The sequence below is a fragment of the Herpailurus yagouaroundi genome, unplaced genomic scaffold (assembly GCF_014898765.1).
Source record: "Herpailurus yagouaroundi ecotype Mexico unplaced genomic scaffold, PumYag 196, whole genome shotgun sequence".
In the NCBI taxonomy this organism is placed as follows: Eukaryota; Metazoa; Chordata; class Mammalia; order Carnivora; family Felidae; genus Herpailurus; species Herpailurus yagouaroundi.
In genome coordinates this window covers 17,954,457-17,969,736 of record NW_024412427.1, presented here as the reverse complement: position 1 = coordinate 17,969,736, position 15,280 = coordinate 17,954,457, and the positions used below count along the sequence as shown (strand labels likewise).

The 15,280-nt window shown below is 46.1% G+C and overlaps 1 protein-coding gene across 6 annotated transcripts in view; it reads left to right on the top strand.

Moving 5' to 3' along the window:
- SLC23A2 (solute carrier family 23 member 2) overlaps window positions 1-15,280 on the top strand; it is a 109,894-nt gene that overhangs the window by 76,424 nt on the left and 18,190 nt on the right. For all 6 annotated transcript variants that reach the window (XM_040447620.1, XM_040447614.1, XM_040447616.1 and 3 more), the window contains 5 exons: window positions 705-793; window positions 1,793-1,863; window positions 2,868-3,049; window positions 11,057-11,177; window positions 11,677-11,833. In XM_040447620.1, coding sequence (XP_040303554.1) covers window positions 705-793; window positions 1,793-1,863; window positions 2,868-3,049; window positions 11,057-11,177; window positions 11,677-11,833 — 620 coding nt within the window. The remainder of the gene's footprint in view (window positions 1-704; window positions 794-1,792; window positions 1,864-2,867; window positions 3,050-11,056; window positions 11,178-11,676; window positions 11,834-15,280) is intronic.

Below are 15,280 nucleotides of genomic sequence, written 5' to 3'. Positions count from 1 at the left end.
CTGAATTTGAATAGCTCAGGTGTTCAGAAAGTCAACATGAAATATCTAAAATGTAATTGAATGGCGACATTTGAGGATTGTAGGCAGGGGATTTAACAGAGAGTCCACGTGCTTTTTTTTTATGATTGAGCAGAATATCTTGTCTACTGTTGATCTGTAACGTACAGCTTTCCTTTCCCCATAGCTCTAGGTCACTAACACGATTATGATGCCTGTCCTCTAGGATTGAGGGCAGCCTCTGACTTACAAAATGGAGTGACGGGGGAGATAGATTTTTTTCCCCTGTGCTAACCAATAAGAATGTGAAAGGGAGGAGGAGGAGGGTCGTAAAGTGGAAGACACACACCGATATTTCAGAAGGAGCTCACAAGCTCAGCAGGAAAGCGAGATGCCCAAATGCCCAACACCCCCCACCCCCAAAGGGAAAGGTGGTGATGGCAGGGGCTGGTGGAGGGGTGCAGGGCTCCCCCAGGGCCCATGCTGGGGCTGTCTGTGGGGAGAGCAGTGGGAGGGGAAGACGGAGAAGCCGGGGGCCCGGCTGTGTGGCGGAGGAGATCTTTGCAGACCGGGGCTCGCTCTTCGGCGTGTGCCTGCATTTACTCATGTGCTGTTTGTCTATGGAAAAGACTGTTAAGCTGTCAAATCGTGAACTACCTCGGTAGTTCCTGATGCCGTGATCATGGTTTTGGTCTCGTTTCTTTTAGGTTACCCCTGTTTCAGGCCAGTGCTTTTGCATTTCTGGCCCCTGCTCGAGCCATCCTGTCTTTAGATAAATGGAAATGTAACACCACAGGTAATTGCAGTTATTTCCACATACGTCATTGGGGTCCTTTAACGCACGCGATAGAAGGGAGGCCTGGACGTGCTGCCCTTGGCAGCGTTAAATCCTTTCTGGAATCGGGCAGAGAACATACAAACCAACAAACCGCTTAGAACACTCCAGTCTGTGGATCGTGTTTCTGTCTCTCTCTCTCCCCACTCGTTCATCCCTAACCTCAGAGCAAGTAAGGACCAGAAAGGACCTCATTTCTCTATGCTAATGAAACTGATAAATATGGGAACGGAATAGAACATTTGTGCTATTTTTCTGCCTCTTTCTTTCAGTGGATTTTATGAACCACCAGTAATCACTCTCTTTGCTGCGTCAGCATCCCTTCTCTGAAACATCTCTGCTTTTTAAGGATCTGGCTGCTTTGGTTTTCTGCAAATGACTTTAACTCGCCCCCCCCCCCATTAGTGATTGCAAAGATCCTTAAATAACCCGATGAGGTCAGGAAAAGATCAGATGGAGGTTTAAGAAAATCAAGTAGACCTGTCATACTTTCAAAATACTGTTAGGTTCTAGGAGCAAAGTTTTCCAACATTTGCTTCCCATTTACTCCCAGGAGTTAGTTTGTGACCACTGATTTGATTCAGGAACTGGAAAAGGCCCTCCATTTTATCTAGGTTTTAAAAACCTCAGGCAACCTTGCTTTTGGGCGTTTCCGTTAGCTGCTCGCACAGGTTGGTCTTTGTGTGAGGCTGGCACTAGCAATGTGCACCCCCAGTTCAGCTTTTGACAAGCTGGGAGCTCGCAGTCGATGAATAAATTTGGTTACATTTAGAGTTGGGGAAGACACCTTTCAGTATGGTAAGCCATACTGTTGTAACTCGAATTTTAGGGATGGGTGTTTTATGGAAAATAAAACTTAAAACAGGGAGGAAATTTCATCTTACAAAGAGTAAGATGAATGTATCCCGTGAAACATGGGTGTCACTCCAAAAAAATGTTGTCTTTGTTTTTGTTTTCAAGATGTTTCAGTGTCCAATGGAACAACAGAGCTGTTGCACACAGAGCACATCTGGTATCCCCGGATACGTGAGGTAAAAGAGGAGCATTGTCTGCTTTTGGCTTCTTTGTGTTTCTTTCCTGCTCCATTGTTGGCCGTGCCCAAGAAGTGGTAGTGATGGGCACCAAGCCTTCCTCTTCCTTTTCAACTACTGACATGTTTATTTCTTTTGTGAAACTAAATGTAGATGGCATCACCATAAAATAAAGCACGCAGAAATGCTTTGTACAGCCAGGCAGTATTTCTGTCAGAAGTTTCTAGCCTTCATTCCCCCCCGCCCCCCAACCCCTGGGTACCCACAGACCTGCCCACTCACATGCTGCAGCATAACTGGCTGAGGGGCGTGGCTCCCTTAGAAAGAGCTACAGAGGCTTGCCTGAGGGCACACACCTCTTCATTCTAGCCCGCATTTCCGTGCGTGCGTGCGTGTGTGTGTGTGTGTGTGTGTGTGTGTGTGTAAAGAATTACAGATACTTGTCCGCTGTGGTGCACTTGAACAGAACAAGGCATGGGAGTCCTCAGACACGAAGAATGGCCAACAACTTATCCACATCTTCCCAAATCTGGAAGATCCTTCACCATTAGTTCAGAGTTAGCACAGATAATAGTCGTTTTCCACAATAGAAACATTCCTTTAGAATTTGTGTCGATAACACGATCTTCTAAACGTCCCTCAGAGACTCACATTTTAAAGTCCAGAATCTTTGTGCCACAGTGTTCCTCTGAGCCTGTTTTTGAATGTTGTGTGTCTTGAGCAGGAATGATAAATCTCTCACTTCTCCATGGGAGAGGTAGGGTGGCTATACGTCCATTTCCTGTTTCTGTAATGCCCCTGTGTCAACCATGTCATTCATAGGTTGGCTAGACCCCGCTCACCCCACTCGTTTCTTTGGGGCCCTGGGAATTTTCCAGCAGTGTCACACTTGTTAGGTAATAAGCCGCTGCCTGTCAGAACTGTCCACTGTGGTTGTAGGTGACGCTTGGAGTCTGGATCTACAAGCAGCTCACTCTTCGCGTCTGTGCCTTCTCTCGTTCCAGATCCAAGGCGCCATCATCATGTCCTCGCTGATAGAAGTGGTCATCGGCCTCCTGGGCCTGCCCGGGGCTCTGCTGAAATACATCGGGCCCCTGACCATCACGCCCACGGTGGCCCTCATCGGGCTGTCTGGGTTCCAGGCGGCAGGAGAGAGAGCGGGGAAGCACTGGGGCATCGCCATGCTGTGAGTGCTCTGGACTACGTAGCACAGACTGTCAGCACCTCCTCTTCCCACCACCGAGTGCAGTCTCTTGGGATAGTTTGAGCATTTACGTGAAGACTTAGGAGATAGGTTTTGTTTTTATTTTTGTTTTTTTTAAAGTAAGAAGAGGCTGACGGTTTAAAGTTCATTCATTTCTTGCCAGGAAGTTACCGAAGGGTGTTTTAGACCCGGAGGTTGGGAAGTGACATGCAGCACGGTATTCCAAAGACCTGTTTGGGAGTGATGTGCAGAGGGAGGGTTGTGAGGTTTCAGACTTTAAGAAGGGGGTGTAAGACGGTGATGCCATTAGCTTTTAACTTTTGAGGTCATGCCAAGTCTCTTGCACACGAGTGGAAATACCGCGAAGCCAAATCCTTTCGGCGAGACTCAAAAAAACTTCCAGATTGGCAGGAGACAGAGATCCTGCACGAGTAGAGTCTGTTGGCATTGAGAGAGACGTGGCTCCCCTGGCTCCCTCCTACACCTGTGGGGATGCCGTGGTTCTTGCCAGAGTCCTGCCAGTCATTGCTGGTCCTTAAGCACAGAACTTCAAGTTCATTAAAATGTCACTTACCCCTTTATGTGTTGTCAGTAAAGACATCCAAGACTTCGGTTTATTACAAGATGGATTATTAGAGCCATGGAATTCTGTATGCCACAAACAGAGCCTGCTTTCTTGTTGTGTGCCTGGTGAACACGTGTAAGAGCTGATCACACTATAGGGAAATGGTTCAAAACCTGGCATTTGCCAACCAGTACAATTCCCAAAACAAAGTAAGTAATAACAGAAGGGAGTTTCCGCTGGTTTTGGTTTTGCTTTGTGAACTACTCGGTAATTCCTAAACAGTAGCTAGCGCTTCTCCAGCTCCTGCATTAGTGCTTTATAAAAACACTCGTCGTATATATTGTACGTTAAGATAGGTGCCGGCATCGTGCCCATTTAACAGCAAAAGAAGCAGAGGCACAAAGACGCAAAGTTAGCTGCCCAGGTTCGCACAGGTAGTAATTGGCTGGATGGTTTTCAGAACCCAAGTAGTCTGGTCAGAACTTAGTCCCTAACACTTCATCCTGCCCGTCTGTGTTGGAACACGGTGTGCAAGTTAAAGTGCATCTTTACGTACCTATAATCCATCTAGCCTTACAGATTAAGGTGTGTGAAAATGTCCAGGGCTATTCTTCATTTCTCCTTTCACTGAAGGTTGGTCCATATTCCCCACACCAGCATGGGTGTGTAGAAGGCAGGGAAGGATGTCCTATGAAACGCAGTAAGTTCCAAGAAGGAGAAATTGGAATTGCCATCATACGGTGAAATTAGAAACCAGTGACAAAGGGTGAACAGAACCCCCAGATCGCCTAGGAGCTGAAAAACACTGTTGTAAATCACCCCTAGTCAGAGGGGAAATTGAAACTCATGATTGCTGATAATTTAGAACACGAGGACAAGAACAAACCAGTCACACAGAGCGGAGTTGTTCTTGAAAAAAAACATACAATCTTAAAGGCAAAGTACATGAAGAGCTTATGTCTTTGAAACGAGAAAAATAGGATGAAAATGAGCCTAATGGAAGCAGGGGACCAAAAATTAATACAGATAGAAAAAATGTAAAACATAGAAGTGAAAAATTCAAATATTGGTTCTGTGGAAAAGAGCGTGTGGACACACTTCAGGCGAGGCTGATTGAGAAGAGGAGGGAGTGAGTGCACAAATAGAGGGATAAACCCTTAGGTCCAGGGAAGAAGAGTTCCAGCTGTGCTACCCGCCCCCAAACTTAAAAACAACAACAAATTAATAAAATGGGTGGTTTTCCAAAACGTGAAAACAAAAATGGACTCTTCCTCACCCTGAGCGCTAAATGTTGGGGTTCCCCAGAACCTGGTCCTTGGGCACTTCCCTGCCACGTGCCTTTCCCCAGGAAGACCTCGTCTAGTGCACGGCCCCAGCAAGCCTGTGATGCTGCTGACTTCCATGTGAGCCTGCAGCCCATACCCCTGAACACCAGCCATGAGGGCCAAACCCTGGTTCGCACCCTCCAGTCACCGTTACACAGGACTCCTCAGACTTCAAAAGGAGATAGTGTCAATCGTTTGCTTCCTTCCTTGTCCCCAAACCCAGTCCCCCTCCTGTCATCCTGCTCTCAGGCAAGGCCACGACCACACACCCCGCTGATGGAGTCAGAAGCCCTACAGTTGTCCCTGATTCTTTGCTTCCCCTCAGCTCATGTACAAGCCATCTTTCTGCCTTCTCTCTCCAGCCTGTCACGCCACTGCCACTCCCCTGGACAAGCCTCACCCGTGGCCATGCTTCCAAACGTCTCCAGCTTCTCTCTTGCTCCCTCCCTGCTCATTCACAGCCCCGTGAAGTCCCTGGCCATTCTCCTCTCCTGTCTCCTCCTTTTGAAACTCCACTTGGACACAAGCAGGAATTCTGCAAGTTTGTAGGTCTTCTCGTCTATGTCTGAAACCTTCTCCGCTGTCCCTCATTCTGTTTACATCTCACACTAGGCACTTGGGGCCTTTCGCTGTTGGAATCTCCGACGTTTGGGGGTGGGAAATGATTGAATTATTTCACGGATGCTTTCCTTACTCCATTCTAGCTCTTCGCTTCCTGGAACCTCTAGAATGTTTGGACCTCCCAAATCCTTCCTCTGCTTTCCATTTCTCCAGCTTTTTTCTCCATTCATGGGAAAATTCCTCAGCTGTATCTGTACATCCTTCTGCCAAGCTTTTCCTTTCTTCTGTCAGGTTTTTTTAGTTTCCAGCCAGCTTCTCTTATCCTTGGGATGCCAGCTGTGTGAGGGCAAGGCTTCAGCTCCATGCTGGTCACTGCAGCACCCCCAGGACCTGGCTCACCACCTGTCACAGAGCAGGTGTTTAGTAAGCACCTCGTAGTAAGGGTGGGGAGGACTGGGGGTTGTGAGTACATCCGTGACCATAAGTCAAGAATGCTGTCAAAGGATTTTATCCCTAAAAAAAGTTCTGGGCTCCAATAGTTAGTATATTATATTTCAAGGAAGAGAGAATTCCTGCACCGGTTAAGTGGTTCTAGCAGTTTAAGAAATGGGAAACTTCCCAACCAAGTTGATCTCCGTGGCGGATCCTGACAGAGCTAATACAAAAGGGAGAGCCCAGACCTACGTCTTCCTCCCCAGAGTTGTGTAAAGCCCCAGGCTGAGTTCAGGTATGTTTAGGCAGTAGTATGCTAAAGCCCAGCGTCTTGCTCTACTGCAGGTCTCCTTGTGATCTTTTAAAATGCAAGTGTGCAGGGGCGCCTGGGTGGCTCAGTCGGTTGAGCGTCCGACTTCGGCTCGGGTCATGGTCTCGCGGTTCATGAGTTCGAGCCCCGCGTCGGGCTCTGTGCTGACAGCTCAGAGCCTGGAGCCTGCTTCGAATTCTGTGTCTCCCTCTCTGTGCCCCTCCCCTGCTCATGCTCTGTCTCTCTCTCTCTCTGTCTCTCTCTGTCAAAAATAAATAAACATTAAAAAAAAATTTTTTAAATGCAAGTGTGCAGAAGAAGCTTTTCGGAAAGTCTTATTATCCAGCTCTGCGCACACTATTTATTTTAGTGTCATGTCTATTAACATATCTTGGAAGAATGCTCTTTGGAACATGGCTTGGGAAAATGCTGTTCCGGATAATAATAACAAAAATCCAACACATTAGGTGTGTCATTTTAGGAATTTAAGGATGATTAAATATTAGAATTTATTAATAAAATTCATTATGGGCCCATGGTGGATTTAATTCACAAAAGCCAGGGTGACCAAAAGAAAAATCACTTGGGGTGCCTGGGTGGCTCAGTCAGTTAAGTCACTGACTCTTGGTTTTGGCTCTGGTCCTGATCTCACAGTTCCTAAGTTTGAGCCCCACATTGGGCTCTGCACTGAGCAGTGTGGAGTCTGCTTGGGATGCTCTCTGTTCCTCCCCTCTTTCCCAAAATAAATAAACTTTTAGAAAATAAGTGAAAAGCCCACTGAAACTAAATTATAAATGACATCTGGGAAAATATTTACAACAAATTCCATTAAAAAGGCTAATGCCCTTAATGAATACTTTCACTAACTGAAGTAGAAAGTCCTGGTGGAACAATGGAGGAAGGAGAAGATGTGAGCACCCATTTAGCCAAAAAATTAGAAGTACAGATCACTAATTAGTGCACAGAAAGGCTTAGCCTCCCCAGTTATTAACATGCATATTCACAGGGATTCTGTTAACAGAATGGGGTAGTGGTAGTGGATCAGAGTGTACTGACTTGGGTTCCTAAGTCAGCCAAGAGAGGCACAGTTAGATTCTCAAGGGGGAGGGTAAATGGAGTGACACATAGGTCCTGGAAGGGAGCCATTTGTTTTTGCGAAAACATTGTTTTGATTATTTATATACAGTTTCAAACCTATTCAAAAATAGAGTAGTGTAATGAACACCCCAGTACCAAATACTTAAGAGAAGTCTCATTTTCTCTCTACCCCCAAAATACATTAAAATTCTAGTCATTTGAAGTTTAACAGTAATTAAACAGGGAAATCTAAAGTAAAATAATAGTTCCTGCCATCCATCCAGCTGCCACCCCTCGAAAACATCTCATGAATAACTAGTAAAAAGTTAGTATTTATCCTATATGTGTAAATACAAACGTATACACATTTACAGCTTCACCATTATAATTTGTTTTTCACCCTGACAGTTTGTTGGGCTCATCTCTCTAAGACAGTGTGTTTAGATCTACTTCGTTCTTTGTAAAATTGCACAGTGTTAAATAGTATGAAATATAGAATTTATTCAGCCATTCCCAATCGATACTCATGGTTGTTTAAAATATTTGCTGTTGCAAACAGTACTGAAATTCATACTCTTATGTAGTGTAAGGAATGAATATTAAAATACTTGATAGTTTTTTAAATTGATGAAATTGGTAGGGACTTAAACATATAAGACCTTGTGGGGCACCTGGGTGGCTCAGTTGGTTGAGCGTCTGACTGTTCAGCTCAGGTCATGATCTCACAGTTTGTGGCTTTGAGCCCTGCATCTGGCTCTGTGCTGACCGTTTGCTCAGAGCCTGGAGCCTGCTTCAGATTCTGTGTCTCCTTCTCTCTCTGCCCCTTCCCCGCTCACACTGTGTCTCACTCTAAAATAAAAACACGCTGTGTTTCTCTAAAATAAATAAATATTTTAAAAAATTTTTTTAAATAAAAAGTATAAGATCTTGTATTTCAGTGAGTAGCAAATAGGCATTTTTGGTCTCTGGGTGGGATTATAAACTCTGCTAACTTTTATGTATTTGGCAGTTTGCATCAGAAGCTTTTTAGGGGCTCTTGTGTGGCTCAGGCAGTTAAGCGTCTGACTTGATTGCAGCTGGGGTCATGATCTCACAGTTCGTGAGTTCAAGCCCCGCGTCAGGTTCCACGCCACTCTCCCCTGCTTGCTCGCTCGCTTGCTCACTCTCTCTTGCGCGCGCACACGCTGTCTCTGTGTCTCTCAAATAAACTTTATTATTTTTTTTTTAAAGAAACTTTTTAATAAGATATTTACTATTTGACAGCTCCGTTTTAGTCCTAGGAACTTGCCCTAAGGAGATGTGCAGACAGGTGCCAGGGAGGGGTGATCTATCACGGTTGTTTCTGTTGCTCCCAACATCATACCATATGGAAATTGTTTACCAAGATGTGTGTCCATAAGATGGAATAATAGGTAGCCACTAAGGTGCTGTTGCCGATTTCCTTCCTGTTGAGGTCGTGGCATTGGTAGGGGCTACGAGTTAGTTGGAAAGTACATTGTGAAGTATGATTCTAGTTCAGGTCAGATGGTGACCTATTTGTGCTCCAAGGGCAGGCAGTCTTGTGTCTCTCTCTAACCCCAGTGCCCTGGACCCAGTGATGCCCTGTAAATATCCAGGGAATGGAAGCTGTTTAGAATCTAGACCAGAATGTTACATAGTTGTTACCTGGGGTGGGATGAACAGTGATCTTCAGGCTTTTGCCTTTTTGCTTATCTGCCTTTTATAACTTTCCTTGCATAATGTTTGTAAGGTAAAAAGAAAGGTCAGCAAGCCAGTGGGTGGACAGAACCCTGGCCTGAAGACCTGCGGCTCATCTTTTCCCCTTCTCTGCTTCGCCAAGATACGTGAGCTTGGGCACGTCTCCCACCTCTGAGCCTCTGCTGCTGCCTTACTGCTGTGGGTGGGACTGCCTGCCCTGTCTGCCCCACAGGCGTATTTGAGGATAAACGTAATAAATTAGAAGGGTGTGGGTTTTACAGAGTCAACAAAAAGTGGAGTGTTCATCTGCTTGGTCCACTTACTTCCATGTGCCCTGCCAGATTTGGCCTGAGATGGGCGTCCTTCCTGGAATTCGCCAGGGGTCCTCCGTCCCCTCGTAAGAATGCTTTAAAAAGTGAACACTGCGTGCAGGTGATAATAGCCAAGCAGGGTATTGCCTGAAATAATGATGATAATAGACGGGGCTTTTTGGAATCTCATAGTGTTCACTTCGAAATAAGTCAGCATTCTTTTGAATGTGAAAAATTTTATGTTGATCTAAGTTTAGAGTAAGCCAGTTTCAGTACTCCTTATTACCATATCATTTTTTGTTGTTGTTAAACTTCACCATCCCCTCTCCCCAGAGAATTGGAATAACTTGGGCACTGTGTATATTTCCAACCTTGGACTGGTACCGGCTTGGTGACTTTGTTTGGGCTGAGACCCCCATGTCCCTGGTGAGCAAGCACCTGGGTAAGTGGGAGAGGTAGGGGTGCGGCACAGGCCTGTTCTCCAGCTGGCTGCAGACCATGCGCCTCGTTAGGAACATGACCGTGAAGCTGCACTTGACCGGCTGTCAGCAGAGCTGATGATTCCATCTCCACAATTGGAGCTGTGCCCAGGAACAATTAAGCTGAGCTTTGACTGAGAACCCACTCTTGTGCCAACTCTCCCTCGGGTTATAAGTGAAAGAGTGCGTCCCTGTGGGTGACGAAACCCATTGTTGTACACTCCTTCATTGTGTCAGCGGTGGGAAGCCATCCCACACCTGCCACGTTTGTAGCAGACGGATGAGGACGTGTTGGGTCCTGCTGCAGGGGAGTCAGCTGATGGTGCTGCCTCCTGTGGTCCTCACTGCAGCTCGGTCAGGAGTGTGGGGCTTAAGGTAGGGAGACTTCTGAGCACACCCCGGCATCCCTGCCCTTATGGCAAAGTATTGCGACAAAGCAGTTCAGAGCCCAGGCTGTAGAGCTAGATCTCCTGCCCCGCCTCCTCCCACCCTGCAAACTCTGGCTGCATGATCTTGGACAATGCTGGCTCTGTCTGGGAAGTGGACTGTCCTTGAAGCCACCGCTGCAGAAGGCTGAGATGTTGGGCAGGATGACCTTCACGTAACGCCTGACGCAGACCTCTTGGGAGCATTGTTATTAATATTGAAATCTGTATGTAGCCTTCTTAAATATTGGAGTTTTTGCTTTTTAAAAGCAGTTTATGCTCTTGACACGTGAATCAAAAAATACAGAAAAGTAGAAAAAAGGTCTCAAAACATATTGCCACCTGTGGTCAGTCCCTGTGAGCATCTTGGACCCTGTCCTCCTTACCTGTGTGCACGCCTGCGTGTGTGTATGTGCATGTGCAGCACTTGCTTGTTTTTTCAGTTCTTAGTTGTGATTTTAGTGTACGTTGTGTTGCAGATGGTATCTTTTTTCCCTTATGCGGTGTGAGCATTTGGCAGGAGTGTGCGCATTCTTTGGATTTTCTTGTTCTCCAAGGAAAAGTTAGCCCAAGTATTTATATGGCAATTTTATTTAGTATCAAGAAATGCTAAGAACTAATATTTTTTCAAAAATCGCATTTCCAAAAGCTATGATTTCCCAAAGAACAGTTAAGAGGACTAACAGCTTTGTAGAGAAATCAACTCAACACACATGGTTAGTTTTGCCCTTGCAGCTCTGAGTATTATTTTAAAACACAGACATACAGCCTTTAACCTAATTTATTTTCTCTCTCTCTCTCGTCAGGACAATTTTCCTAGTATTACTATTTTCGCAGTATGCCAGGAACGTGAAGTTTCCTCTCCCAATTTACAAATCCAAGAAAGGATGGACTGCATACAAGTTACAGCTTTTCAAAATGTTCCCTGTGAGTAGTCGCTTTCTTTTTTTCCCTTGACAATATTGCCTTTGTTTACGTGAAAGGAAGTTTTAAGCTGGTCTTTCTGGGGGAACTATGGGTGGCGACATCAGGGTACTAAGGGCCACCAAATTGGCATGGACTTGAGTTTAACAGCAGTAGAAGGTTCTGAATCTGCAGTCCTTTCAGGCACGTGCAGGAGGACACAGTTCTTGAGACGGAGGGCGATCTGTGTTCCCGTGGCTTCTTCAAGCACATTGTCCATTACTCTTATTTTCTAGCCAGACTTGGGGTTAAAATAACTCTTTCCTACATAAAAGTGCTCTCTCTGAATGAGATTCCACTCAAGTAATAGGCTTCCAGCAGATCTGTGATGTGTTTTTTCTGCCAAGTATGGACGATGGTGGAAGCTATGGGGTCTGATACTCAGCCTCTAGGAAGGTGTGTGTTTTGCCAGCATCCACCACCTCTGTTGGCCTCATGGAGCTTTTCCCTTGGACCACTTTAGATCATCCTGGCCATCCTTGTGTCCTGGCTGCTGTGCTTCATCTTCACAGTGACAGATGTCTTCCCTCCTGACAGCACAAAGTATGGCTTCTACGCTCGAACGGATGCCAGGCAGGGCGTGCTTCTGGTAGCCCCGTGGTTTAAGGTCCCGTACCCGTGTAAGTATTCTGGTGACAGGGGGAGAGCAGGTCAGGAGCTCACGAGGGTCCCACTTAGAGGAGCTGGGAGATGGCAGAAGGCTCTGCAGCTTGAAAAGCCTTCTTTGTTCTAGGAGGTCCCACGAAGGGCTTACTGGTAGGAGGCTTTGACAGTGAAAGGTGCGAGGCACTGTCCCCAGAGGCTGTAGTTAGCACACAGAGACTAACCAGCTCCCTTCTCAGATTATCTAGTCCTTTTGGTTCCACTGGGATGTAATCCTGGACAAGGGGTCTCTTGCCAGGTTTGAAGAAGGCAAGTATCAAGCTGCATAGTAACTAAGCCGCCAAAACTGAGCAGAAGGGGCCTGAAGATTAGCAAGCCAACTGCTCGAGCATGATGGGATTTGTGTAATCTTTTAATGGGTAGCTATAATCTTTGTTTTTTATTTGGTCACAGCTGTCAGAAGTAAACTGATATTCACCAGTGGGTGGAAGATGGGTCTTAAGTTATAATTTAAGTGTTGGGTAACTCTTGGCAAGGTGGTGTGGGGGGGGGGGGGTGGTACAGTCCCAAGCTGAGGTGTCCCTTGGATGCACACATAATACTTTCTAGGCCCCAGTCCCCAAAATGACTTGTGTGAGTCCAGTGGTTATTAACGCTTGGTTGTTCCATGGTAAAGACTGTGTTCCTGGCATTTGGACATTTTAAGTAGAACCCAAACCTGACCTAGGTGGGGTTGTGCTGATTTATTCCCTGGTTTAACAGTCACATCTTCACATCTTTTGATGATATGGAGAAAAAGCAGGAAAAGCCGAGAATATTAAGGTTGGGTGAAAGAAAACTGTTCCAAGCATGTTAAATGGAAGTGATTTTGGTAGTTGTTCCTTGTATGGTTGACAAAATTTATACTTGACAAAATTCACTCTTTCTAAAATTACCATCTGGGGGCGCCTGAGTGGCTCAGGTGGCTAAGCAGCTGACTCTTGATTTCAGCTCAGGTCATGATCTCATAGTTTTTGAGTTCAGAGACCTGAGTTGGGCTCTGTGCTGACAGTGTGGAGCCTGCGTGAGATCCTCCCTCCCTCTCTCCCTCCCTCTACCCCTCTCCGGCTTGCTGTCTTTCTCAAAAATAAAAAAACATTTAAAATAAAATAACTTCCTCACCAGATCATATGTATTTCTGTATACCTGCCCCCCCCCCCCCAAAAAGAATAAATGCGTGGTTTGTAAACATATAATTTGAGATAAAATGAGATGAAATCGGTAAGGCAGCCAGGAGGGGGCCTGGCGTGTGCAGGGAGGAGGAGGAGGTACGGAGGGCGAGGGGGGTCAGGAGGAAGCGCCACAGCCAGGCTTCTCTGCTGTTCAGGCCGTTCGCTGGATGAGCACAGTTTAGGAGGGCCAGGCGGGCCGTTGGGGAGCAGCAGCTGCGCATGTGCTGAGAGTCCGAAGCGCTTTCCCCGGGGTCTCCCAGGGCCCCTGTGTGAGGAGGGCGGTGGGGCCCCTGGTGCGGTGACGCGGTAGGGCCTCTTGGCAGCAGCGCTTCGGGGCCGAGCGGCTCTGCTGCCGCAGCTCCCCGGGTAAAAAGCCACCCCCAGGGAGCCAAACTCTGACAGTTTGGCTTAACCTGGAGGCAGGTTTTCAGGGATCTAGAGCGGTGGTCCTGAGTCTCTAGTTTGATAACAGTTACCTGAATTGGTTGGTAAAATGCGATTTGGGGCCCAAAATGTCAACAGTGCTGCGGTGGAGAAACTCTGCTGTAAAGTAACCACATGGGTGGTGTTAGGTGTTGTAGTTGAAAGGAGACATGAGATGACAGTTAAGACTGACAGCTGGAAAACAGCAACATGTATACACAGACCTGCTTCCCGCGCAGGCACGCACATGGTTGACTCTTGAACAGCAGGTGGGGGTGTGGGGAGGTTGGGGCACCCCAACCCCACAGTCGGAAAATCACATACAACTTTTTTCCCCAAAACTTAACTACTAAGAGCCTACTGTGACGGGAAGCCTTACTAATAACATAAACCGTTAACACATATTTTGTATGTTACATGTTTCTATATATTCTTACAAAAAAGTAAGCTAGAGAAAAGAAAATGTTATTAAAGTCATAAGAGAAAATACATTTACATTACTGCATTTTTGGGGGAAAAAACAAATAAGTGGACTAGTGCATTTATTTTTATTTTTTTATGTTTATTTTTGAGAGAGAGAGAGAGCATGAGCAGGAGAGGGCAGAGAGAGAGAGACAGAGACAGAGACAGAGACTCCAAAGCAGGCTCCGAGGTGTCAGCACAGAGCCTGACACGGGGCTTTAACTCACCAACGGTGACATCATGACCTGAGCCAGTCAGATGCTTAACCAACTGAGCCACCCAGGTGCCCTGGATTAGTGCATTTACACACACACACACACACACACGTATTTATATATATATATTTATATGGAAAAAGGGTCAAAAATTTAGAAGATTGCAGATTTAAAATGTTGAAGTAGATGGAATAAAGATTTTAAAAATCGAAGGACTGCAGGCAAAAGGGAAAAAAGTAAGAAAATAGTAATGAGACTAAGAAAATAAAAGGCAATTTCTGAAGAAATAGTAAATGGCAAAATAAGGATCCCTTCCCCCCAAATCAGGACACTAAAAACCACAATGCTGTGTCAGTAACATGGTAACTATAAGAGTATTTAGAAAATACAAAATGTTGCTGGATAGAGACATCTGCTCCAAACCTACCTGGAGATGCGTGTTGACCAAGCATGCCCCTGTCTGCTCCCAGGCGGGAGCAGTTCCGCCCTTATACACTCCAGACATACTCTGCACACCTTACTTCACCTGTCTTCTTTATCCTCCCAAACCCGTGGTCACTCCTGTTACAAAACCCAGGCCCTGCGGTGTTGCTCGTCCAGCCTCTCCCAGGCCCACCTTCCCCACGCTGCACTCCATTCTGCAGAGCACCAGCCCATTCCTGCACACCCTCCCCAGAGCCTCTGGACAAGAGCCCAGCATCTTCCTAACCTGTCCTTGTGACCGGTGTGGGTCACCTGTGTTTGAAGTCTGTTTTACAGTTTTAGGTCTTGCAGTGTCCAGACCCCCCCAACTACTGTTGGTCTTGAACAAGACCATTTAACACCTCTTTCTTTGTTACTGTGCTTTCCTACTTAGTGACTGCACTATAGTGGTTCAGAGAAAGAAAGCACATTATCAAAGTCTCTTCTTTTTAAAAGTGAAAGTTTCTCATGATATTTTTATTAAATAAGACCCATGGTTTGTTTTCTTCCTTTCTTCCTTTCTTCCTTTCTTTCTTTTCTTTCTGCTGTCAGCCCAGAGCCAGACATGGGGCTCATACTCACAAAACCGTGAGATCTTGACCTGAGCTGAAATCAAGAGACACTTAATCGACTGAGCCACCAGGTGCCCCAAGATCCATGCCTTTCAGTATCCAAATAACATAAAAAAAAA